The sequence below is a fragment of the Schistocerca americana genome, chromosome 8 (genome assembly GCF_021461395.2).
Source record: "Schistocerca americana isolate TAMUIC-IGC-003095 chromosome 8, iqSchAmer2.1, whole genome shotgun sequence".
In the NCBI taxonomy this organism is placed as follows: domain Eukaryota; kingdom Metazoa; phylum Arthropoda; class Insecta; order Orthoptera; family Acrididae; genus Schistocerca; species Schistocerca americana.
The window spans coordinates 107124448-107152080 of NC_060126.1; the positions used below are offsets into that span (position 1 = coordinate 107124448).

General features: G+C 38.1%; 1 protein-coding gene across 1 annotated transcript in view; it reads right to left on the reverse strand.

Moving 5' to 3' along the window:
* LOC124545602 (unconventional myosin-XVIIIa) overlaps nucleotides 1-27633 on the reverse strand; it is a 387918-nt gene that overhangs the window by 3448 nt on the left and 356837 nt on the right. The window contains exons 23-28 of the mRNA XM_047124550.1: nucleotides 24501-24666; nucleotides 18361-18614; nucleotides 13721-13918; nucleotides 6033-6293; nucleotides 4421-4755; nucleotides 1366-1485 (exon numbers count right to left, since the gene is read on the reverse strand). Coding sequence (XP_046980506.1) covers nucleotides 1366-1485; nucleotides 4421-4755; nucleotides 6033-6293; nucleotides 13721-13918; nucleotides 18361-18614; nucleotides 24501-24666 — 1334 coding nt within the window. The remainder of the gene's footprint in view (nucleotides 1-1365; nucleotides 1486-4420; nucleotides 4756-6032; nucleotides 6294-13720; nucleotides 13919-18360; nucleotides 18615-24500; nucleotides 24667-27633) is intronic.

Below are 27633 nucleotides of genomic sequence, written 5' to 3' on the forward strand. Positions count from 1 at the left end.
TGAAATAATACTTTCAACATGCTTGACATTTCTCATCTTTGTCTGTTCCAAGTTTTTGACATGCACTATGATAGTCTCACGTGAAGTGAAATGACTGTATGGCACTACTGATCTGGACACCTCATCTGGAGTTGTTCAACTGCCTAGAGCATGTCTTTCTGTTCGACACCACTTTAGTGACTTGCATGTTGTTGAAGATGAGATGAAATAATTAGAACAACCCAAACACTCAAACCCTGAGCCAGAAATTGAACCCGGGAACCCAAGATCTAGAGGCAACAGCACTAATCTCAAGACCACAAGTTATGCACATGGTCTGCAGTATTTATTTACAATATTTACACTACATACATTTTTGTAAATGCCATTTCCATAAGACATATAAAGACATATTCAGCAGCTGTGATGTGTTTGTAGGCTCCCAGAATAAATGCCTCAACTAGATTATTCACTGTGGACTAATTGTGCTTTGGGATATGTCAACAGACAGAAAGTCTATTACATTTTTTATAAGAGACCTTTGCCAGATATGATAATTTGTTGATTTTATATGTAACTATGATTGGTAGTGAGGGTGTGCCAACAGACATGATATAGAAAGAGTCCACCAGTAGTGCTGCTATTGAGCTGATAAAGTCAGTCACAGCCAAGCAATAAACAAGCATAAATCCTGAGACTTGTACAGCAAACAAACATCACATATTTACTGCTGTAGCAGTCAACCACAGAAAGGGCACAGCGTACTTTGAGAACTGTGGAAATCCTCTGCAATCAAAGGGTTATAAAAAGAATGGATACTGAGCTGAATGGAGAATGTGTATACCAACACTGTTGGTGTGATTTACATGTGACCAAAACATTAAGTCTCCATGAACCCAGAAGATCCTATCCAGGGAACACATCACCACAAAGTTTCAGTGTTATCACTACTGTTAGTGAATGGCGTGACAACAGGCTAGCACTTGAGCTCTTCCTCAATCTACACAGCCTCTCATTAAGATTATGACTAGAACACATAATGAAGTCAGTTATTCTCCAGCCAGTGTGTCATTGCAACTAGCAATTACTAGCAATTATCAGTTGTTGGTCTCTTCTATTTTAATATAACTTCCAAATTTTCTGCCTCATTCATACTATACAGTTTATACATAAATTTAATATGTAACTCCTGCCAGTGTTACAGTTTAGATAGTTTCCACTTTGAGTGTGGCTCACAAATAGAACTGCAGTTAACTTGACACAACATTTTCAACAAGAAAATAAAGGGCTACAGAAGCAATCAAAATATCAGTAATTCTCACATAAATTCTAAAACAGACAGTATTCCACATACTATTGAACTAACAAATGTTTTCTTTCTTTTACCTTGAAGTTATATCCAATTCTAGTGATGCTCGAGTTGTACGAGGGCTGGAGTTGACGTGGACTTTATGGTTTGTGAGGTACACACTCATGGAATCTTCTGAAACATCACTGTCTTGAGCACTGCAAGAATAATGGTAACATAGATTTAGAAAAGTACAGTTTTACCTGGCAAAGGAAATACTATGAAATGAAAACAAGAATCATGTGCAAGCATATGTTGCAGCCAAAGTTGTAATCATTGATAAAACTTTTCAGATATGTGACTAACTGAATTGCTATCCAGTACTTATCTTCTGGAGGTGAAATTGTAAATACACCAGAAAGAAAAGTGTAGCAGTACAAAAATTAAATTATTTCAAAATTTTTAGGTCATGTTATTGAATCTCTATATTGAGCAAGCAGTAAAGGAAACCGAAGAAACATTTGGATAAGAATTAAAGCTCAGCAAAAAGAAATAAAACCTTGAGGTTTGCCAATGACATTGTAATTCTGTCAGAGACAGCAAAGGGCTTGGAAGAGCAGTTGAATGAAATGGACATTGTCTTGATAGGAGGATATAAGGTGAAAATTAAAAAAGCAAAATAAGCATAATGAAAATAAGCATAATGGAATGTAGTCAAATTAAATCAGGTGATGCTATGGAAATTAGATTAGGAAACAAGACGCTTAAAGTGGTAGATGAGTTTTGCTATTCAGGCAGCAAAATAAGTGATGACGGGCAAAGTAGAGCGGATATAAAATGTAGACTGGCAATGGCAAGAAAAGCATTATGAAGGAAGAGAACTTTGTTAGTATAGAATATACATTTAAGTGTTAAGAAGGCTTTTTTGAAAGTATTTGTCTGGAGTGTAACCATGCATGGAAGCAAAAAATGGCCTACAAACAGTTTAGACAAAAAGAGTGTAGTGTTGGCAGAAGAGCCAACACTGTTTTTCTAGAGGAGGCCGAAATGCAGGCATTTAATTACACGCTGACTGGCGTGAGGTCTGGAACAGGACAATATCTTGAGAATTGCAAATAAAGTACGTAGTTGATATAATACTTAACTTTAATCCACAATTGTAGAACATCGCTCTTGATGATACATGCTTCACATAATAAATATCAATTGAATACGGCGCCTTGCTAGGTTGTAGCAAATGACGTAGCTGAAGGCTATGCTAACTATCCCTCGGCAAATGAGAGCGTATTTGTCAGTGAACCATTGCTATGAATGTCTGCTGTACAACTGGGGCGAGTGCCAGTACGTCTCTCTAGACCTGCCGTGTGGTGGCGCTCGGTCTGCTATCACTGACAGTGGCGACATGCGGGTCCGACGTATACTAATGGACCGCGGCCGATTTAAAGGCTACCACCTAGCAAGTGTGGTGTCTGGCTGTGACACCACAAAGAGAATAGAAGTTTTCAAAATGTGGTGCTACAGAAAAATGCTGAAGATTAGAGGGGTGGGGGTGGTCACATAACTAATGAGGAGGTACTGCAGAGAATTGGGGAGACAAGAAATTTTGTGGCACACTGTGACCAAATGAAGGGATCAGTTCATAGGACATATGGTGGGACATCGAGGGATCAACAATTTAATATCAGAGGGAAGTGTATGTATGTTTGGGAGGGGGGGGGGGGGGGGGGGGGTAAAAAAATCATAGAGGGAGACCAAGAGATGAATACAATAAGCAGATTCAGAAGGATGTAGGTTGCAGCAGATATTCGGGGATGAAGAGGCTCAACACAGGATAGAGTACAGTGGAGAGCAGCATCAAACCAACCTTCAGACTGAAGATCACATTTGCTGTACTTAAAATTCCACATCATCAAATTTTATAGTTTACTCAGGTGAATTATACTTTTTCAAACAATCACCACACTGTTCTATACATATAAATGTTTTGGCCACTACTGCAAGTGAATCAAAAGTTGCTCTACGTAACATGAGAAGACAGCCACCTATACACAAGAAAAATTTTTAGTGTAGCTGAAAATATAGATTTTACAGAGGGATACTATCAGTTATGCAATAGCCAAAATGGCAATAAATTGATGAGAGAGATCAAACAATAAAAATGTGTACTTCACTGCCTGATAAAAGTTTCATCATTTGACACAAGAAGACAATAGGTGGAAAGAAACATAAGATTGTTTAGGTTAGTTAATGAGTATGAGTAGGAGAAACAAACCCATAATGTTCAGATACAGTATTAGTAGTGACCTGCTTGACACAGTCATATGTTTAAATATCTGGGTATAATGTTGTGAAATGATATGAAATGGAACAAGCATGTCAATAATATGGTAGAGAAGTCCAATGGTCAACTTCGGTTCATTGGGAGAATTTTAGGAAAGTGTAGTTCATCTGTAACATATAGGATGCTAGTGTGACCTATTCTTGAGTAATGCTCAAGTGTTTGGGACGTGCACCAGGTCAGATTGAAAGAATATATGGAAGCCATTCAGAGACGAGTTGCTAGATTTGTTACCGGTAGCTTTGATCAGCATTCAAGTGTTACGGATATGCTTCAGGAGCTCAAGTGGGAATCCTTGGAGGAATTCATTTTGAAGAACACTACTGAGAAAGTTTACAGAACTGGCATTTGAAGCTGACAGCAGATCGATCATGCTACCACCAATGTAATTTCGCATAGGAACTACAAAGAAAAGATACGAAAAATTAGGGCTCATACAAACAGTCATTTTTCCCTCTCTCTATCCATGAGTGGAACAGGAAAGTAAATAACTAGTTGTGGTACAGGGTACTGCTACTCACTTAATGTCTTTAACTAACTATCCATGTCTCTCTACGACACTGGTTTTACAATTGTTACCAGGATGTATTCACATTCTGCCATCTCCAACCCTTCCTCCCAAGACTCTCCTAACAATGCACGTGTGCGCACACACGATTTCTTATTATAGTGTTTGAATGTATGAAATTGTGAATCTTCAGCTACTTCCCTGCCCCCCTCCCCATTTTCTTTTCTCCAATTCAACTGTTTAAGTACCTATAAAACATCACTAAACATGCATGTTGCAAATCTTCAAGAAACAGAAATACCCTCACCTGTCAGAATTTTCATCATCATTGCTGTCCTCTCCATCTTCAAGTTCTCCACGAATTGCTGACTGGAGATCCTCTATTCGAGTAAGTGCTAGTCGGAGATCCTGACGTGCAGCAGCTGCTTCTGCTTCAGAAGCCTCCAGCCGCTTTTCAAGGTCACGCTTACGTACGGCCCATTCGGATTCACGAGCTGCCGCCGCCGTTTGTTCCTCACGTAGTTCACGAACAGTACGCTGCAGCTTACGGGACGCATCTACTGCCGCCTGCTCCTTTGCACGTGCTGCCGCTGCCTCATCCTGAAGTCTTTCAACTGCTTCCTTCAGTCGTGCTATTTGGACCTGAAAACAACAATAAAATCTTACATCTTTTTACTATTTTCCTTTTAGGTCCTTTCTACTAAAAAAGAAGTTTGCAATTTGAAGCTTGAGACTCATTACTGACAATTTTGCCAGCAGAAGCAAAGTCACACTCGTAGATAATAAACAAAAGGAATCCTTTCTTTGCAAACTAATTTATAAAACTAAAGTTTCTGTGCATGCTTGTATTTACTGTAGCTCTTTTTAAGGTTCATTTGTGTTACTTTGATTACAGAATGCAAATGAGAGCCAATTAACAGTGAGCCACAATTCAGGAAGTCTCCACGATAGATTAATAAACACTATTTCATCTGACCATGATAATCAAGCTACATAAACTCTAAGCTCAGTGATCAGTGCTCACTATCACAACAAATTTTTTACTGGTTGTCTGTAACCAAAGACAAAGGAAAGATTATAAATTGCTAAAAAAAGTTTTGTATTATCCTTATAATTTGCATAGTTTGTGACTCATTTAAAATGGATAATCTCTTTCACAATACTCTTCTGCCCATAGGAAGCTGTAACAGTCACACCCTTAAACATCCAGTTCTACTGTCAACATTTGGTCTACTTGTTTGTCTTTCAAGGTGATGATACAGAAACATTACCATGACCACCTGAACAGCACCTTCCAGGTGGCAGAAATCAAATGAGCTTGCAGTAGCTGCTAACAATAACCAAAGTGAGAAGCACATCAAGTATATGGTGATATGTTTCCATTACTCCTTCCACTATCTGTATTCTGTCCAGGGCTGTACTGTTTCATACTGACATTGTTATCAGGTATGATATTTCTTTAGTGTTACTGCCCAAACCAACAGAAATGTTTATTTTGCTTTCACATTGTCACAAAAATATTTCAGTTTTAAAGTGAATGCCTATTACAAAAGTAAGCACCATAATACAAATACATGGTGTAAATACTATAGTTTTACTATGCAAAACAAAAAAGGACTTCTGTTATTAATTTTCAGGACAGTGAGGGTGACTTACACATGAAAAACGAGAATAAGCATTAAATTTTAAACTTCCAGAACTAAAAAAGTCTCTTCCAGCCACGTTTACTGGAGTGACTTCTTAGCTCAATATTTGACGTCTCTTTCCTTTGTTCATGTTCATCAGTACGACCATGGTTGACTGTGTCACAGTAGTCAATATGTAAATTCTGATTTTCGACCTTAAAAAACATTATTTTGTGTTTTTGACTATCATATTTTGCGTTCAAACAGCAGGAGGCACTGCAGTAAAAAGCATACCTCTAAGCGAGCACGTGTAGTTTGTTCCAACTCAAGTTTTGACTCCAGCTCCTTGGTGCGCATTTCAAGACGACGTTGTGTTAGGCTTGACGATGGATCACCCAGGGTCTCCATGCTCTCAAGACGAGTTGTCAGTTCTGCAAGCTGTTCACGAAGTGAAGCTCTTTCAGATTCCAGTTCTGAGACACGACCTGCCTGCTCCTGGAGTGCTAGCTGCTCTGCAGATAATTGCTGAACTGTCGAACGGTACTTCTTGAGGACCTGTGGATCAAAATATTTTCTTAATTAAATGTCTGAGGTTTCATTAAATGACCAGAACTTTTTTTAACATTTGCTATCATTTATGCAGTAAATACGGAAACATATTTCCATTTTTCAACAAATTTAGGAGTGACACATGTATCTGTTATGCAGTATGACATATATAAAGTAAGTGTACCTTTTGCTTTAATGTCACCTTACGAGTCAGATGTTTCCATCACTTTTTATATCTCTTACACACAATCATGTGTCCATTGTACATCTGTCACAGCAATTTCTTCCTCATCATTACTATCAATCTATTATTATTATTTCTTTCCCTTCTCAGATGTTACGTCTGGTTAAAAATGGAAAGTGACGCGGACCTTGATCAAGCGTGACTTCCTTTTAACTGTATGGTATATGTTACATTGGATTTAGGAACTTTCGGGTAATTGAAACATGTATCAATAATTACAGATTTCTGTAGTTGTATACATACATTTGGATGTAGCTGTATTGCGTTGATGTACTGGTGGATATTGTGTGGTATGACTCCTATAGTTGATAGTATAATTGGTATAATGTCAACTTTATCTTGATGCCACATGTCCTTGACTTCCTCAGCCAGTTGGATGTATTTTTCAATTTTTTCTCCTGTTTTCTTCTATATATTTGTTGTGTTTGGTATGGACATTTCGATTAGTTGTGTTAATTTCTTCTTTTTATTGGTGAGTATGATGTCAGGTTTGTTATGTGGTGGTGTTTTATCTGTTATAATGGTTCTGTTCCAGTATAATTTGAATTCATCATTCTTCGGTACATTTTGTGATGCATACTTGTATGTGGGAACGTGTTGTTTTATTAGTTTATGTTGAATGGCAAGTTGTTGATGTATTATTTTTGCTACATTGTCATGTCTTCTGACGTATTCTGTATTTGCTAGTATTGTACATCCGCTTGTGATGTGATCTACTGTTTCTATTTGTTGTTTGCAAAGTCTGCATTTATCTGTTGAGGTATTGGGATCTTTAATAATATGTTTGCTGTAATATCTGGTGTTTATTGTTTGATCCTGTATTGCAATCATGAATCCTTCCGTCTCACTGTATATATTGCCTTTTCTTAGCCATGTGTTGGATGCGTCTTGATCGATGTGTGGCTGTGTTAGATGATATTGGTGCTTGCCATGTAGTGTTTTCTTTTTCCAATTTACTTTCTTCGTATCTGTTGATGTTATGTGATCTAAAGGGTTGTAGAAGTGGTTATGAAATTGCAATGGTGTAGCCAATATATTTATATGAGTGATTGCTTTGTGTATTTTGCTAGTTTCTGCTCGTTCTATAAAGAATTTTCTTAAATTTTCTACCTGTCCATAATGTAGGTTTTTTATGTCGATAAATCCCCTTCCTCCTTCCTTTCTGCTTAATGTGAATCTTTCTGTTGCTGAATGTATGTGATGTATTCTATATTTTTGGCATTGTGATCGTGTAAGTGTATTGAGTGCTTCTAGGTCTGTGTTACTCCATTTCACTATTCCAAATTTATTATTATTTATTATTATTATTATTATTATTGTTGTTGTTTTTGTTGGTGGTTTTGTTATTATTAATCAAAAGCTTTTGTTCCAGTATCTTGTAAATCACTGTCTACAGATGTGCTGCTAAAAACTGACATCACTGGACCAGTGAGTCTACAGTAGTTCCTCATTTATACAGGACCTGCGACACTGATAACCACAAGCAATGCTTTTTTAATCAATTATTAAAATTTCATGCCAGGTTTACAACTCTTTAATACATCCACCCAGTTCTAAATCCATCTCCATGTGTACACAACACACACACACACACACACACACACACACACACACACACACACACACACACACACTCTTGTACACCTACATTGTGTTGATGATCATGTGGGGAAATGGTCTGGGAAAGGGTGACAGAAAACAGGAAAGTGAGACTGTAGGAAAGAGGGGAATGATGCTGGAGGTTACAGATTGAGGCCAGAAGGATTATGGGAACAAACAATGTGTGACAAGTGTAACTCCTGTCTACATAGTGCAGTAAAGCTGGTGCTGGAGGGAAGGACCCAGATGGCATGTGTTGTGAAGTAACCATTGAAATCAAGCATTATAAGGTCAGCAGTGGCTCCACCTTTGGGTTGCAAACTCTGCTCATGGCCACGGTCTGGTGGTGGTCATTCATTTGCATGGACAGTTGGTTGGTAGTTGCACCCATATAAAGCGCTTTTCAGAAATTGCAGCTGAAGTGGTATGTGACATGGCTGCTTTCACAGGTGGCCCTGTCTCTCATGGGATAATAGAAAAAGCCTGTGACAGGACTGGAATTGGTTGAATCAGGTAGGGAGTGGGAGTGGCATAGGGATTTACCAGGTAATTGTATTTTTTTATTTTTATTATTATTATTTTTTTATTTTTCATATCTAGTTCCGTAGGACCAAATTGAGGAGCAAATCTGCAAGGTCACGGAATGTTCCAGTACATGAAATTACAACATAAAAGTAATGACAGATAAAATAAAATGTTTATGAACCCAAAAGAAGACAAGCCATATGTTTATGTAAACAAAATTAGCAATATAACGCAGGAATCAGCTTAAATTTTCAAGGAACTCCTCGACACAATAGGAGTGACCCATGAGAAAACTCTTCCGTTTCGATTTGAAAGTGCGTGGATTACTGCTAAGATTTTTGAATTCTTGTGGTAGCTTACTGAAGATGGATGCAGCAGTATTTACAGGCCTTTCTGCACAAGAGCCAAGGAAATGTGATTCAAATGCAGATTGGCTTTCTGCCTAGTATTAACTGAGTGAAAGTTACTAATTCTTGGGAATACACTGATATTGTTAACAAGAAATTACAATGAAGAATATATATATCAAGCGGTGAAGGTCAGAACACCCAAACTAATGAACAGGGGTCAACAAGAGGTTCACAAACTTACATCACTTATTGCCGAACCGCTCACTTCTGAGCCAAAAATATCCTTTGAGAATGGGAATAGTTACCCCAAAATATAATAACAAATGATATAAGTGAATGAAAATAAGAAAAGCAGACTACTTTTCATGCCGAACTATCACTTACTTCAGATACTGTTTGAATAGTAAATATGGCAGCATTAAGTCTTTGAACAAGATCCTGAACATGGGCTTTCTAGCTGAACACCTAAAAATTTGAATTGTTCAGTTTCACTAATCATACGTCCAGCCTTTAAAATTAAAATGTCATGTTTTGTTGAATTGTGTGTTAGAAACTGTAAAAACTGAGTCTTACTCTGTGATTTAGGGTTAGTTTCTTTGTAGAAGCCATGAATTTATGTCTTGAACTGCACTATCTGAAACAACGTTGCACACAACAGCCTTTACTACCAAGCTAGTGTCATCAGCATACAGAAATATTTTATAGTTATCTATCAGCTGACTTTGGTGCAAAAAAAGGTGCAGCTCTTAACAACAACTACTACAGAAAGTAGTGATCCCACCACCATCCACTACACTGTCAGCTATAAGCTTTGCCAGCCTCCCCTTCCCACACCTACTGAGGTACAAGCCATATCTAGTGAAACTCAGGGTAGGTTGGGTGGGCAGTGGAATACCACTTTAGGAGAGGTGGAAACAATTTTGGGTAGGATGTCCCTCATTTCTGGGCACAATGATAGATAGTCAAAGTTTCAGTGAAGGACATGCTTCAGGCGCTCCAGTCTGGGATGATAATGGGTGATGATGGGGAGAGGGTGGTGCTTCTGCTTTGCAGCTGGTTCTTTTCCTTGAGGGTGGTGGGAGGAATAGTGGTGTCTAGGATGGCACAGGAATCTGTCTGTGGACTAGGTTTGTGAGACAGTGCCTGCTTCCACCACAATTATGACAGAGGAGAAAATAACTAGTCCACAAATTGGAAGATTTTTGACTAGAACTATGAATAGCTTCAATTTTAATGATCACATGCCTATTCTACAACAGCAGTCATGGATCGCAGCTGTGGCTTGTCAACCTGCAGCAGCAGCATCAGTGACACACCCAGTTTCAGTGATGCCGCATAACCTACAGCTTCCCATCGATATCCAAGTGTGGCAAGATTCTGGTGAGCTATCCAAGCTGATTAGTTTCTGAAAGGGCTCTTCATAATAGTAGTAGTAGTAGTAGTAGTAGTAGTAGTAGTAGTAGTTGTGGTGTTTGGGTTGTGGGGTAAACTGCATGTGGTTTTGCAAACAGAGTTTGTGAGTATACTATAGTTGTGTAGCTAGCATTCTTACAGTATTCAGCTGAGACTAATTAAACATGATATTGTAGAAATTGTTAATCCGTGGTGATGAGAAAAGTGGATGTGGATATCCTGGCTTGGTTTATAACACCCAGACAAATATACATAACATTAGGAAATACTAAAACAAAATAAAAAGTTAAATAAAAGCACCAGACACCATACTAGAACATCAAATCAATGTGTCCTGTAGGGAAAAGAAAGAAATACAAAATAGCATATTGCAGTTACAGGCGATATTTTCCATCTTACCAGAGGAGCAAAATTCAAAATTATTGAAACAGCATGATTTATTCTGAAATGAAGTGAATTAACAATTCAGAGATGTTAACAAGGACTTAAAAGAATTTAGCACAATACTGATCACATCTCAGGCATACAAGTAAGGTATAGATGTTGGAACAAAGCGAAGATTTGGATGCGGACAACATTTCAGGCTCTACACTTGCTAGTACAGTGGAGTGTGCAGTTGATTTAGTTGATAATAGGGCATAAGGAAGGACTGAATCATCTGCAGATAAACCCCATTCTAATGCAGAAACAGACAGAACAGAAACTGAACTACATAAAATTTGGGATGAATTAAGTAAGATTAAGGAAGGAATCTCTGAGGAGGTACATGATATAACAATACTATAGGCCTATAGGCATATCTCTCTCTCTCTCTCTCTCTCTCTCTCTCTCTCTCTCTCTCTCTCTCTCTCTCTCTCTCTCTCTCATTTTTATTGTAGGTAAGAAATATGGTGTATCACATGCCCACTGATTTCCAACAGTGTTGTGAGCATGGCTAAAACATCCTGAGTTATGGAAACACTGACTGGATGAAATATGGGCAATTAGACTAAATGACCAGTGGACTATAGGTCCCAGCAATGAGTAGTTCATGAGCAAAAATCAAGAAATATTGTAAAGTACTTAATGATCCATATGGATAATAAATACTTATTATCCGAGGTTACATGTCCATAGCAAAAGAAAGATCACCTGGCAGGAATGTTATGAGACTTAATCAAAGTCATGTTAAGACAAATACATGCCTATGACTACTGGTTTAGAATTCATTGTGTGGCATTCACCATGGGATAAACTGGAAAAAGTACATTCCTCACAAATGAAACAACTGGCGCAATGATTATGCATCAAAAACATATGAGCTATTGATATTTTCAGTTAAGAAGATTAAAACTTAGTTTTTAACTTTGAATGTTTGTTGTCTGTTGCCATTTTGCAGAAGTTATGACATCATTCACCTATGAGTGGAATCTGTAGTGTGATGTATCAGTTCGGTGCAGTGACATGTTGCACAAGCATTTTTCGAGCGATGAATTACGATTGCCACTATAAAAAGTTTATTTTTATAATGAATTAGATACACTAATGTTTGGATATAAATTTTGTTGATGTGCACATATCATGAAATGAATGGACATTGTGTGTCTGCAAGGCTGGACGATGATAAACATTGTGCCATGCTCACAGTACCTGCTGATCTGGAAGTTTATTTCGTGTCATCGGCATCTGCCTTCGAGGTGTGGTCTGAGCAATAGAGCAAGAGCAGATGTGATAATGCCTACACATCGTGGGGACAAGAGCAAACTTCACTCAATTGGAGTATGTTAAATAAGGCAGTTCATTTGTGGACTTTGTCCTTACCAATTTAATTGTGATGTTTGGAATATTAAAACAACTTTACAATCACTGTACGCAAGAGTACAATATACAATATGCTGATTATCAGAAGCATTGTATTTATTTTGTGAATTGGATGTTTGATCTGTACTCTTAACTTCCAACAGTAGCTACAGCACTCTGAGAGAAAATGTTCTATAACGAGAGATTGGTGAGTGTGCTTAAATAGTAAGATGAGCAAGATTGAATTATAGGAAGTCTTACTTCCTGATCAGATTTTACTTTGCCACTTGATATTACATTAAGAAACCAGTGGAACATATCATAAGACCCAGGTGCGACACCTACCCAGATCACCCGCCCAGTACTTCCTACTCCAATCCTGCCATAGACTAATCGTATCTCATCAGCAACAGGGCCACCTGTGAAAGCAGTCATGTCACCTATCAGCTCAGATGTAGTTTCTGCTCCGTATTCTATCTGTGCATACCACTAATCAACTGTCCACTCGAATGAACGGCCACGGCCCAACCGTGTCCAAGAGTAGAGTTGACTATCCAGTGGCGGGACACACTGCTGAGCACAAAACACTTTAACTCAATGGCTGCTTCACAACATGTTCCACTCGGGACTCCTCCCAACCCCCTCCTCTCCCCTTCCCAACCAGTTTTTCAGAACTATGTAGATGGGAGTTATATTTGCAAAACATCCTTCATTTCTGTAATCCTCCTGACCTCAATTTCCATTATATCCCTACACCTACACTTTCATCCCAACAGTGCCCCCTTCCAATCAACTGCCTCACATCAGCATTATGGGCTGCTTGAACCCGTGTTTCGCACACATATCCGATGCACCTGTTGCCTCTCCTTCCCATATTCCTAGCATGTACATCTGGTACCTCCCTCTGAACCACCAGCCACACTTCGCCAGTTCATATTATTATAACTAATCTCAAAAATGTATCAAATAAGCTATTTGCGGCTATATAGCAGTACTGAACTGTGTACATGTTTTGAATACCTTATGAAAGTAACAACAGAATGTAACATATTTCACAAATTAACACAAAAATGAGGATATTTACCCTAGATGAGGGTGCTGGTTATGTGATCAGTGTCAGAAGTAAGTTGCTGCCATTATTAATAGCAAGTCTAGCATTTCTCACTTGCTTTCAGTATCTCTTAAAAAAATAATTTACTCATTAAAGTATTGCTATTTTGCCTGCATTGTGATTTGTAACTGGTTACATTGTTTATATCCCTCATGCAGCCATTCTCATAATGTAAAATGCATATATTTAATGCCACAGTACCCCCCCCCCCCTTTTTTTTACCTCTCCTTACTGAAAACACAAGACTATTCAGGTTTTACACTACTGTAAGACAACATCAAAAAATATTTTCACTGTCAATTTATTACAAGCTGCGATGCAAAAACAAGCTAATACTTGTGGCCCACTGGTACATGAGTCACCTAAATCATACTTTCTTGTTTCTGAGACAATAGCTGTAGCTTTTCCTTACCTCTGCCAGCTCTTCTTCATTCTCTTCCAACTGCGTCCTCAGCTCCGAACGTTCCCTTGCAACGGCTGCAGCTCTATCCTCTGCCTCAGAGCGAGACCTCTGTGCTTCCTCGAGCATAGCCTGAACCTCGCTCAGCTCCAGCTCAGCTGTCTGACGCGCCTTCACTGCTGCCGCTCGGGCCACCTCCAGATCTTCCAACTAGTTGCAAAATACAAAGAGAAAGAGGAAATTTACAATATTGAATGGATACTATGGAAGGTAGCTCTCCCGTGAAAATACCAGATCTGTCAGCTTAGCAATTTTGTTCACAATTTCTTGAAAATTATAATAGCAACATTCTGCAAGCATTAACTGAATTAAATGTGCTGATACTTCTTCATGCCCATTGTCATCAACATTATTTATATAGATATTGGTCTAGGACAGGGTCTCATGAATATAAGTGAAAGGGATTAGATATTATACAGAGTGTTTGACTATTATATGAACAAATGGAACAGGCAAGTACAGTACAATGAAACAGTAAAATAATTCTAATGAAAACAGGTCCGGAAACCAATGGTTTCCTCAATACAATGTGTTATGACTGAATGAACACCTCACAACAGAGTTCACATAATACAAAGTGCAGACATGCACTTGAGGACAAATACATTACAAGTATTCCATATGGCCACGACTAATGTGAAAGCAGGCTTCAACAGTTCTCCTCATCAATGTCTGTACACATTCAGAAATAACAGGCATGTCCCCAATGCATTGGTAACTATCAGCAACATGTTCCAGGAGTTCATTAATACTATTTAAATGGCTGGAATACAACAACAAAAATCCAACACGTTCAAGTTGGGAGACCTGATGGCGGGCTAGACATTCCTATACATCCACATGAAAGTGTGCCAGTGCACTATCATGCATGTACCATATAGGGATTCTGTCACCATAAAGATCACTATCGAAACAGTTGTTTTGCTTGTGTCACAGAAAATGAAGGTACACACCACCAGTAAGTTGGACAGGTAGAAAATGTGGCAGACCTCGTTTTATTAGGATTATTTGCTTGATTATCCTCTGCTTGTCACTATCATTTGTATCCTTACAATAGTCAAACAGCCTGCAGATGGAAGATACCTGATGCTGACGACTATCATCAAAGCACAAGACAGGGAGCATTCAGCTTACAAATGTTGACAGTTATCAGCAGAATCCAATAACTTATACCTGAAGATTATCAAAAAACAAATTTCTTTACCAATGACCTTGAAGAGCTGTATGTATGAGAAGTGTTCAAAAATTGTACAAAACAAGACTGTGGGTATAACTGATGTCTATATTCAAATGTAATCACCAGAGGCTTGAGCACAACTGCCCTACTGTTTCACAAGCCAATGGATTCCCTGTTCTCAGAATTCCTGTGATTATGACAGGAGCCAGTTTTCCATAGTGTCCCTTAGCTCATCATCTGAGTTGAACCACATCCCTTTGAGATGATTTTTTAGTGAACCAAATATGTGTAAGTAGCAGGATGACATGTCTGTGCTTGAGAAATTCAATGATTATCGGATCTCAGACGTTGAAAAAGATTGAGAGCATCAGCTCCATGCTGTGGTAACAGCTTTGAATTTTTTAGCGGGAGGTGACAATGCATGCTCCCACTGCATACAGTCCCGCTTTGTATCTGGCTCAAAGTAACGGCACTGATCGTCACCAGCAATGATCTGCTCTAGGAAAGCAGAGTCTTTACGATTCCAGAACAGGTGGTGGTGTGCTAGCCTCACATGCAGCTCCTTTTGCAGTTCTCTGAGCTTCTTCAAAAACCACAGCGTGGTCACTTTCTGGTAACTCTAACTGTTGTACGCAGTTGTCCACAATGTACCAACCCTGGCCCCCAGCTCACTGTTAACATTTGTATTCTGAAACATCAATCACTTCTCACTAGGTCATTCACCCTGTCAATGAGTTCAGCCATGATTACTTCAATTGCCTGGACTGGCCTTAGGTCATCACTCAAACACTTCCGGCCTTCATGAAAACGGAGACAACTTTCTCATTGGCTTGTCAGACACACAGTCTCCCCCACATGCAGCCACTTTCCAGTGATGTATACTAGCTGGTTAAATCTCTTCTGCAGTCAGAGGTCTGGTAATGCCTCACTGCTCCACAATTCTAAAATTTTGCACTTTGAATTCAATGATGCCCTTACATGCACACTGTATCAAATGGACAGAACACACAACTGCCTGCTTCTCTCCTGCAGCATGTACCCTCACATGTGAACAACCACACCAGACACTACTTCACATCCCTAAATGTCTCACTATGTTCTCCCAAAGTGGCATAAGCAAAATTCCAACTGTTTTGGTTGTTACAGCGCTTTGTACTTTTTCATTTGAACAATCCTTATAGATGGGAACAAATAAAAAAATTAATAATTTTTTCTTCTTGGGATCTATTTTAGAAAAAGGGGGAAAGCTGAATTAGGAATAGCTGAAAGATCATTGGGATGCTCTATTCAGTTTCATAGAGCAGGAACGTAATGAACAGAACTAAGAAACATATTAATAAGCTGAAAGTGTTAGAGACAGTGGTTTGGAGAAGATCTGTAAGAAATTCAAGAAAAGAAAAAGTAAGGAACAATGTTAACGAGAATGGAAGTGAAACAAGAATTATGCAATATTTTGGATAGAAGGAAACTGCAGTGGTATGAAGATCTAAGAAGCATGGCAAAAGTAGAATATTGAATCTAAACTGAGATGTGAAACTGAAGGATGAAAGGAAAGAAGACAACCCATTACTACCTGGGCCCAAAATGTCAAGTCGATAATAATATTTGGTGCAAAAGAAGACGTAGAAGACTGAAATACATGGAAAAACAATCTTGAGGAGACAGGGCAGAATATTTGTTTGCTAATATGTTAAAATTTCTGAGCTAATGTTATAAATGATGTAGGAAAGTTCTTGTAGAATGTAAGTACTTCGGGATTAGAGGATACCATGCACCGAAAAGCAGAAGCGTTAAGTTGTCAGTAGGCACACACAAAAGAAAGAAAATTTTTCTAGCTTTCAGAGTTATCATTTTTAGATGATAGAGTGTAACACACACACACACCAGGTGGCAGGTATATGGGCTGGAAAAACTGTAGCACCATTGGGAAGCAGTGCATGCTGAAGGTAACATGGGGACATGAATTGGGAGGGGTATCATGTGGGTGCCAATGAACGAGCCACACATTTGTTTGTAAATCTTCACTTCAAATGAGAAGAAATTGTAGGTCAAGATATAGTTAATAAGATGAGCAAGGAGTGAAGTGATGCCTTAAGAGTCTGAAGGGTGTTGGAAGAGGTAGAGTTCGATAGCAGCAGGACCATGGGCATGAGGGATACAATCCTATCACCTTCTCCCAAATCATGTCCCAGCATCACCTTCAGCATATGCTGTTTTGAACACTGTAATCATGCTACCCCATAGAAGTGCCATCCCTCTCTCCTGCATACCTAGCTGGATAAATCGGCCATCTCCTTCCACACCAACAGCCACCCACCCCAGTCCCTCCCCTTTTTCCTGCCTCCCTTTTCCTCCAACCACCCCACTCAATACTACTGCCATCACGATCTGTCCACCTGCTGCAAAATAGCATTAGCCCTGTTAGTCTAGCCGACACTATGTATGGGGTTGTGTGTGTGTGTGTGTGTGTGTGTGTGTGTGTGTGTGTGTGTGTGTGTGTGTGTGTGCGTGTGTGTGTGTGGGCGCGCGCGCAAACATGTTTTCTTGTGCTGTAACCAAATACTGTAATAATTGAATCATTTCAATGGTATTTTTCCACAACTACATAGTACCTTACCTCACAATGAAGTACTACGAAAGTGGGCAACTCTAACTATGCTTCTCTTTAACTCATTGTTTGGAATCATTGATATCCTTTTTTTTATTATTCTTCGAACAGCTGGATTTTATTTGACCAACTGTCACATACCTACCACTGTCTGTCAGCCAGACTCTATACAAATGAGTACGATACAAAAATAAATAACAACAAATAAAACGATCATCACACACACACACACACACACACACACACACACACACACACAGTCTCTTAACATTTAAAAAGCAAGAATAAGCTATCTAATATTGTTGTTAGGGTTTAGGGGTAAAATCTGAAAATTGTGAAACTAGGAGACAGAATGGCTGGCCAGTGTTTTCCTTCAAGAGGCAGAATTCTAATACTGCTGACTGGCACATTTAAAAACTATTTTCAGCTTGTGGAGCTGTTAGCTCCTTCCACAGGAAGGAGAGAATGACGGTTTGGGAAAAGAGCCCCTGTCACTGAAGCCCCAGGTTGAGAGAGATCCACCCGTATTGACAATCTGGGCTGCAGGTGAACCTCCATCCTTCCAAAACTTATCACACTTTCCTCCCTGCGGAAAAAGTTAGCAATTCCAAAACCTAAGAATAGTTTTTTTTTTTTCACTTTCATGTGTGTCTATCAGCGATACTGAATTTTGTCTCCAAAGACTAAGTATTGGCCAGCAATTTTGCCCCCTTATAATTTTACAGTTTCCTTGTAATGTTATTACCATTTTCAAATAGCTGTTAATGAGGACCAAAAGTTTCCATATATAAATCAAAGTATAATCACCTGGTTTCGAAGCTGTCTAACAAGAGCTTTGCCTGGAGAGTCTGCCCTCGCCCTCTCAAGCGCCGCCTGTGCATCCCGCAAGAGGGCCTTAGTCCTGCGAAGGTCACGCCGCAGTCGCTGCAGCTGCTCCTCTTCCTGACTGCGACCAGCGCGAGCCATTTCTTCGGCAGCTGCTAACCGCCTCTCCAGTTCATGTCGTTCCCTCAGGAGAGCGGTACGTTCCTCGTGTTCTGATTCTAACTGGGCTTCCAGTGCTGTTTGAGCCAAAGGAAGTGGAAAGTTATGTTTTGTGAACTCTGTTTTTATTCATATTCAAATTAAGCCACAGCAATTTTTATTAAAAGTACGGCACAGGAACAACAGACTGCTAAATGTTATATTTTGTTTACAGTCTGATTAAAATTACTTGATAGTTGACGTCACATGCTGTTAATGTTTAACACAGAGCAGTGTTGGAGGTGGCCACTGCACAGTATGTCACAAATGTAAGAAGCTCTATCAACAGCTGATTTTAAGTGACCAATGACAGAGGACGCATTTTGTAGCCCTGAATTTAAACTCGCATCCTAAGCTAACCACAACCTTGTGATGTGCAGTGTACCCAAGAAAACAGCGATCAACAATCTGAAGTACAACTACAATCACAACTGCTTTGTTCACAGCAATTAAAGCTAATCTCTAAGAGCAAATGCAAGACAGAAAAAATTAGTTTCTGCACTAAAAGCAAACTGTAATTTTTCGTTATCATTGGTAACCTGAAACTATCCTCACACTGGCTACATGAGCTGTCATATTACCAACCGATGAGCAATCCACAGAGGACCTTGGTTCGGTTAAGGCTCTTCCACTTTTCTCTGTCCATAGCCAGTCTTTTCATTTCTGAATATTTGCCTCCTTTGATATTGTCCAGCATTTGATATCTTCTTTTTCCTCTTCCCCTTTTCCCTCCACCATTCCTTCTATTCCTTCCTTCAATAAACAGTCTCTCCTCAAACAGTGTCCAATCCAGTTCTGTTTTCTCTTTCTGATGACTTTCAGCATGTTTCTTTCTTCTCCAACTCTTCTTAATACTTCTTCATTCCTTACTCCATCTTCCCACTTCACTTTTTCCATTCTTCTCCATATCCACATCTCTAGTGCCTCCAATATTATTTCATCTTCCTTCCTCAATGTCCAGGTCTCCGCACCATATAGTGCAACGCTCCAAGTGTAGCAATTGGCAAGTCTTTTCCTCAGGTCTTTGTTTAGTGGTCCACAAAGTAATTTCTGTTTCCTCATGAATCCTACTGTTGCCATTGCAATTCTTTTCCTAATTTCTGTTAAGCAATACATATCATCCATTATTACACTTCCCAAGTAACTGAAATTATTCACCTGCTCTATTTCCTCTCCCCCTATTTTCATACGGCATTTCCTCCCCTTTCCTCCAATTACCATGCTTTTTGTTTTCTTCTTGTTAATCTTCATTCCATATTCTTCTAATTTTGTGTTTACATCATCTAACATTTTTTTCCATTTCTTTGCACTCTCTGCCATCACAACAATGTCGTCTGCAAATCTTATACAATCCACTCTCTGACCCCCTATACAAACTCCTCTCCTTCCATCAAAACTTTCACTAATAATTTCCTCCAGATATATATTTAACAGTGTTGGTGATAAACAAGAACCTTGTCTTACACCTCTTCCCGGTTCAATTTCTTCACTCATCACACCTTGCTCTCTGCTCTCTTGCTCTCTGGTTCAAATATAAATTTCTAATTAGCCATCTATCCCTCCAGTCAACTCCATGTTTCCTTAAGATTTTCGTCAGTTTGTCCCATCTGACACAGTCAAAAGCCTCCTCAAGATCAATGAAGACAACATGCACCTTCCTTTTTTCTCTCCCTGTACCTCTCCCCTATCACTCTCAGTAGCCCAATGGCAACACTAGCAGATGCCACACAAAAAAAAATGACAGGAAGAGCAAATATAGAAGCAATACGATGATGAAAATGATGTACCAAACCATTAGAAATTAAAAAAAGTTACATTTAAACCAGTTAATTGAATAAAAATAATATTCAGGCTCATGTAATTAGATTTAGAGATTAACAAAAAAATTTGCTCTATTTTATGAGATGAGATTCGAACTGACAACCTTCTGCATGTCACGTTTCTACACTAACAATTGTGTAATGCCATAACACTGTGATAAGGTAGCTTTATTTATGACTATGGTGACCCAGCTACAAAAACTCATCCCTTCACAGTGTCAGGCGAAACTTATTTACTGTAAGCCAATCTCTGTGATTATTTTAACTGTTTATTTGGCAGGGAATTGCATCTTGTGGAGAAGTATGCAGTATTGTTTGTTTAGTACTGTGTATGAAAAGTGTAAAAATGTATTTCATTAGCAGAGAAAGAAAGAGAGGGGGGGCGGGGGGAGGGGGGGGGGGGGTTATCATGTGTGATGAAAAATATGAAATAAAAGTGCCAGACCCATGATTTGGGATCCAAACACACCAAAGAAGAATGCCAGACGAAGAATTTGATGTGAACTGAACAACTGCTGTGGCAGTTTAGCAATAGCAAACTGTTTGGGCATGATGTTGAGCATTATGATTGGAATGAACCGACTCCAAAGCATGTACTGTCAACTACCAAGTAAATTTAACAGCCATAAACTACGAAGTAATTTTAACAGCCCTAACATTTCTTGATCGTCATTTTGCTCATTGAGGTAAACCCTTTCATAAAACTTACATCACATATAAAAAAAGCTGTATTAGCTCACTTTTTTAATTCCTTTTATTTTTTAATCATCTGCTGCTTCATAACAGGTGATATGTAGGTGTGACCTGTAGCAGAGTGTCCCGCATAGATGTGCTGCATGGGCTTAAAGAAAATGAGTTTAATTGATGGCTGTTAGACTGGCTTTTAATGTATACTCTGATTTGTGCCACATTCCCAATGACTCTCCATGATAGGATATAGGAACACAATATGGGAGCGAATGAATGAATGAATGCAGATTTAGAAGTTAGTTAATGCTAAAATTTAACTGGTGGTATTCTGCAGATTTGTACAGTGTGACTATTGTTTTGGTCAGAAGTGTAATGCTAGTAATTGCTTTCTGCCTCCCACCTGACGTACAGCTACACATCCCAACAGTAACAGTTCTGTTGTGTTGCGTTTTCAAAGACATAGCAGCATGCTCTGATGACGATTGTTTTGCGACACCTTTATTTGCTTTGCTGCAGAACACTATCTGTCACACTTCAAACTATTTCACAGATGTACACACCCAAGAAAGTAAATTTGCTTGAAACATGGCTTGGTATGTTATATCTTGCTGTAATTCTGCTGTGAGCCTAATAATAAAAATGTAACAAATTTTTACATACCAGGAAATGGTCAAAATGAGAACTCTCATCACAAACAATACATTTAATGAGAACAAAGCCATTTGATGATCATGTTACTTGCAAAGAAAAGCAAAGAATGTTAAGTGTGATTATAGAGACATGTAGTCACTGCAAAGACGCCATTAATTAAAAACATTTGAGCCCTTCACATTTCATGTTTTCACATAATATATTATTTATCATCCACTGATATATAATCTACGAAAGTCCTTTATAAAATAAAAATTATAAATTTTAGATTATATCATTTTTCTAAGGAAGTCATTTTAGAAAAACAATATTTTATTTCTATGTAGACTGATTTACATTCATCTTTATACAGCCTCAGCAGAGGTAATATGCCAAGATTTTGACTGGGTCTGTCATTAAATATTTCTTTCACAACTTAACATGATGCTCCTCAGGAAAATGTCATGTTGTCTACACTGGGACCACTACTTATCTTTCATTGACTCACTGTCAGTGAAATAACAATTTTAATACTGTTGCTCACCATTCATTTTTTCCCTTATGTTCCAGGCTCTTCGACAGATGCCACTCACTATGTGGCAGGTTTGAAATGTTGAACACAAAACAAACCTGTCACACAAAATTAGTTTTGTTGATCTCACATCTGGTTCACTGGACAAAACTTAGTAACCCGAAGACATCACGCCATGCACCTCTAGCTTTTACAATGGACTCAGTGTGGTGAGTGAGAAAGTACACACAGATTTTCAGGTATGCTACATCTGGATGAAGCCCCTTGATTAGATTCCAAACAAGTACCAAACTGTGAGAATGCTGACTGCTGTGTATCACTCACTGTTCCAAATAGTCCCAGGAATTTTCTATGGGCATAAGATTAGCTCATTTAGTGGACCTGTTGAAGTGCAATAGGGTACCTGTGTATTGGTCAAATCAGGAGCATATGCATACAGTCCTGTGAACATGGCTACTGTTATTTTGGAAGATGGGAGCATCCACAGCATATTCATCATGAACTGATAATGTTGAAATAAACACCCTATGTTTACATTCACAGTGGCCTGAATGAGTGGCCTAAGTCACGGTATGAGAAGCACCACCAAAAATTATCAGAACCATCTATGATCTGAACTACACCCTCTGCACATTGTGGGTTGAACACACTGTAAGATTGTCAGTGCACATGTTAGACCACAATACACAACTCCAGCCAGCTCCTGTCCAGTTTCTGTGTTGTTTTGCTAACTCTGCTTTGTGTGTCACTATAAAAAGCAGCCTTCTGTCCATTGCATGCAGTTCCCTTCACAATGTTCACTTGGAATGTGGTCAAGACAGGCTTGTATACACTCACAGCAGCAATTCGTGTCGACTTTGAAACCAGACACTTGTCTCAGGTCACTATTGGTCAAGATATTCTTACGAATCCTGTTCTTACACCACATTACAATGCTGTGAGAGGTACATTGCTCCTTGTAAACATGTTGGACAGTCTGCACTGATGAATCAACAAATTTCATAAGGCCATTCATAGTGTGGTCATGGGAATGTCTGAACTCCATTGCTACCAAGTAAGTCAGTGATGGGGGATCACATTAACACCTCATACCAACTCTACATAACCTACAGTACTCCAAAGTAACATGTGAGCTTTTTTGGGGAGGTGACTGACATGTTGTCCAGTGAGCTTAAAGCAAAACAGCTAACAATAGGATGAGCATCTGCTCCTCACACATGAAATCAATAGTGGAAGGTATTCATAAAGCAACAAGACACACAATATCAACTAAACTCAAATCATCCACAATTATTCTTGTGAACATGGTGTCTACAAACATTGACCAGAAAGACACAATAGTACCCAAAGATTCATAATGGATTAAGGAAATCATACCAGTTAGCGTTTGATGCCTTTTTGATGATTCAGAGAGGTAGGTATGAGATGATCTGAACTTTTGTTTCGATCTGCTCTTTGTGAACTTTACCTGCTTATCAATTTTATACCAAACACAAGGTACTACAAATGGAGGGAGTATCACCTGAATGTGAGTTCTATTAACATGCTGTGGATTTGCTAAGTAGTCCTATTGGGGTTAAGGAACCACCTTCGTTGAATCCAAAAAGTCTTCCCTCACGTACTGAGTTAGATAGATACGTATTACAGTGAAGCTACATCAGCAGTTTTCAAAGTATTTTACTGTACCTGTAACTGTATTATTCTCTGTATGATATCATATGGAATAAAATGTTACCTTTTAGTACTATTTGACAGACTTTATAATTCCTTTGTGGAAGTAAATTCCATTTTTTCCCATTCTTCTTGTCACCAGAATATGTATTAGGATGACAACTTTATTTTTACTTTTTCAAATTTATCTTAATGCCAAATTCATAAGGACATTTTACTGTGTGCTTAGGTGGTTCCGATTCTCATTTTCCTGTTAGAGCTGCTTGTGCAGCCAAACAAAATGTTTATGGAAGAAATGAGACCAGGCAACATTTGAACTGCACATGAATGATGGATAGATTTGCTGCCGATCATTTATTTACCTATCTCATTTTTCTCTCTGTTTCCATCCTGGACTTTTCATCAGCCAAACATAACAGCCCTGTAACATGCATTCAACTGACCCACAAATTGAATTATCATGCCACATTTCTTACGGTATTTGTTCTTTTCATAATTCTGTTCCTCCAAATAACAAATGCTTATGCTTGTATGAAGAAGGCAAACCACATTTCAAAAGAGGGACCACTCATTGTACCCACCTTTGACTTTCTTATGTGCTGCACACCGAGCATCCTCGAGCTCTTCATCCCGCTGGGCGGCTTCTCTCCGACTTTCTTTGCGCTGCTGCTCCAAGCTCATCTCTAGCCGAAGTTTTGCCTGCTCCAACAACTGAACTTGGCCAGCAAGCTCATCGAGTTCCTCCTCCTGTGGATTATGAACATTTTCGTGAATCACGACAACTAAAAATTTACAAATATTCTCATTCCAACAATTGCTGAATTAATAATATAAACACCTGCTTTAATTAATAATTTAAACATCTACTTATTACAAAAGGAGTGATACAACAAACTGTATTCATAGCAGCTTGCAATGAAATAATATATTAATATGCCCAGCATATTTTCTGTGCAGTAATTACTCTGTGGTCTGAATTAGAATAGAAAGATGCCACAACAAAGATTTGCACGCATTTATGCAGCTTTAACACGTATCTTTCATTCTGTCTAAAAAAATTAAATTTTATATTTCAAAAGCAACAATCAACAGTATTGGCATGTAAATAGATCACACATTTAGGTGGCACAACTGGTTTGCTTATTGCATAGGTTTCTTGTTACCCTATTTCTAGTCACATCAGGGGCAACAGGCTAAAACAAATTCAAGAGAGAAATTGAAGAGGGAAATGATGATTTTTTATGGCCTACAATAAGAGAGTCAAATCATTACTACAACAAAGTAAACCAATACCAAACAAAATTTGTCAGTGTAATGCGAACAACTGTGTGCGCCTCCAAACGATCCAAGATACTGTACATCTCTCCTCTTGTGATGTAAATCGAATTTTATTTCTGTACATAAATATTAGGACTCTCAAATACAACGTTGATGGTGTTCTACTAAAAGATAACAGAAGAATTATTTTGTGTGTTAATTAACTCAGGTTAAAAGAAGAAGATATAAAACTGTATGTGCTACCCTGTTTTGATTTAGTTACAAGTTACTGTGGACCCAAAAAGTTATGGGGGTTCACCAACATATATGAGCACTTACCTATGTTTAAAGTATCCTGTGCTAGATGTTAGTGATTTGTGCATTGAAAGTGTAAGTGAAACAAGTTTTAAGCTACTGCCAATACTGAAGCTTACAACTGTGTGTATGTATGATTCTCCCGATAGAGATGCTGAACAACTTATAGAGCACATATAATAACTAATTCTCTGTGCAGAGAAATACGCCAAGTACAAGATATTAATTTTTCATTATTTAAACTGTGATATAAGAAAAAAATAAATCTATGAATGTTTTCTGCTTAACATTTTAAGATACCACAAGGCACCTTTTCTGCTTTGATAATTTCATTACAAATATATTTAAAAGTTATTTCAAAACTACACCTATATAATGTTGACTATGTGTCAGACCACAAAGCTATATGGGTAAAACTAATGGCTACCAAACCATATGACTATTAATTTTAGGAATAATATTAAGATGCTGATCTTGAATAAGATTATTATACTACCAAAAGCTTTGGCGATACTTTAAACAAACTCAGCTCTGAAATTTTTAATGCCTTCTGCCCAGCTGTTAAAAAATGTAATAAAATTAAAGACAGGAGTCACAAATGGTTCACACCTGATTTGCAGCAACTAAGAGTGTTATTTGTGACCAGCCATGGTAGAGTTCAAAGTGGTAATGAAGATAAAGCAGCTTACATTAACCTCAAAAGACAATACATATTAGATTAACCAAATTTAGGGCAAATGATAACAACACTGAAAACTATCATAATAAATAGAAGGTTGCACAGAGTATCGTTAACACAGAATTATATAGGAGTGGAAAGTATGACAAAGCTACAGTGATGTTAATATTATTGCAAATGAATTTTATCCTTTTTTGTTAGTACTACAAATGCAAAACTCTTGGTAGCCAGAAGTTCACACCTGACTTTAACTCTGCTGACGCTAACCAGATTTTACAAAACTTCGCAAATGCAGTGACATCATGTACCTGGGAAGAAGTAAAAGTGCATTGGTTTTTAAATCAGTCGCAGAACTCAGCTGCTCGAAATTTGAAGAAATTATTGGCCTGCCAAACTTTGTAATTAAAAATATAAAGGAATTAATAACAAATCTGTGCACATTAATAAACTGTAGAATGTTGCTTACAACAGCAAACATGTCTCCTGCTGCAAAATAATATCTGGATTAATTCTCCCTTCTACCTCCGTAACAGAAAACATACTGGAGATGACAAGAACAAAAAGTCACAATTCCTCAGTGTTACTCAATGAGTTCCTAAGGATCAATGTTTTGTCCACTGCTGTTTGTAAACCACTCATCAAATAACATGCAGATGACACAATGGTCATAAATACTGGAAAAGACATGAGCAAACTGAAACTACAAAATGAAGGGTGCCTTAAGTTATCAAATACCTGGTTTAAAGCTACTGAATTATCTACTAATTGTGGAAAGGCTGAACATTATTTTCAGTTTATTTGATGATGACATGAAGTGGACATCTGCTAACTCCTTTGTATATATCTGGATTCAAAATTAACTTTTAACAACCATACAAAATATATATTTAAAAAGCTGTAGCATGTTATTTATCTGCTGAGTAAATTACACACACGTTTCTGCAAAAATGTTGCTTAGTTCCTACTATGCTTTCTTTCACTGTCATGTAAGTAAAGGTATTCTTTCAATTCCTCTAGGGCCAAAAAAATGTATCTGGCACAACAAGGCAATCAGGTGCATGGCTAGGATTTCGATAAGTAAAATGTCTTGTAGGCATGGTATCAAAACATTTAATATATTTTCAGTCTCATATTCTTCATATACTGTCTCCTCTTGCATGTAGAAGAAAAACTGTATCTAATATATTGTATATCAGCCTGTACATGAAAATAATACTAGTTAAATATTAAAAAAGTTGTTTACCTATGACTAGACTAAAAGAAACACAGTAGTTATGAGTTTCTAAATTAATTTCATAGTAGCATTAGGCCTCACTTAATGTCTTCAAAAATAAAATCCAAAACTGACTGTAAGAAATGGCCTTTTATACACTTGAAGAATTTGAAAAACTGTGTAAAAATTAAATCTGATATTGTCAAAACACTGATTTCCTTGAGTTCCTCAGTTGTGTTTTCTTTTTTAG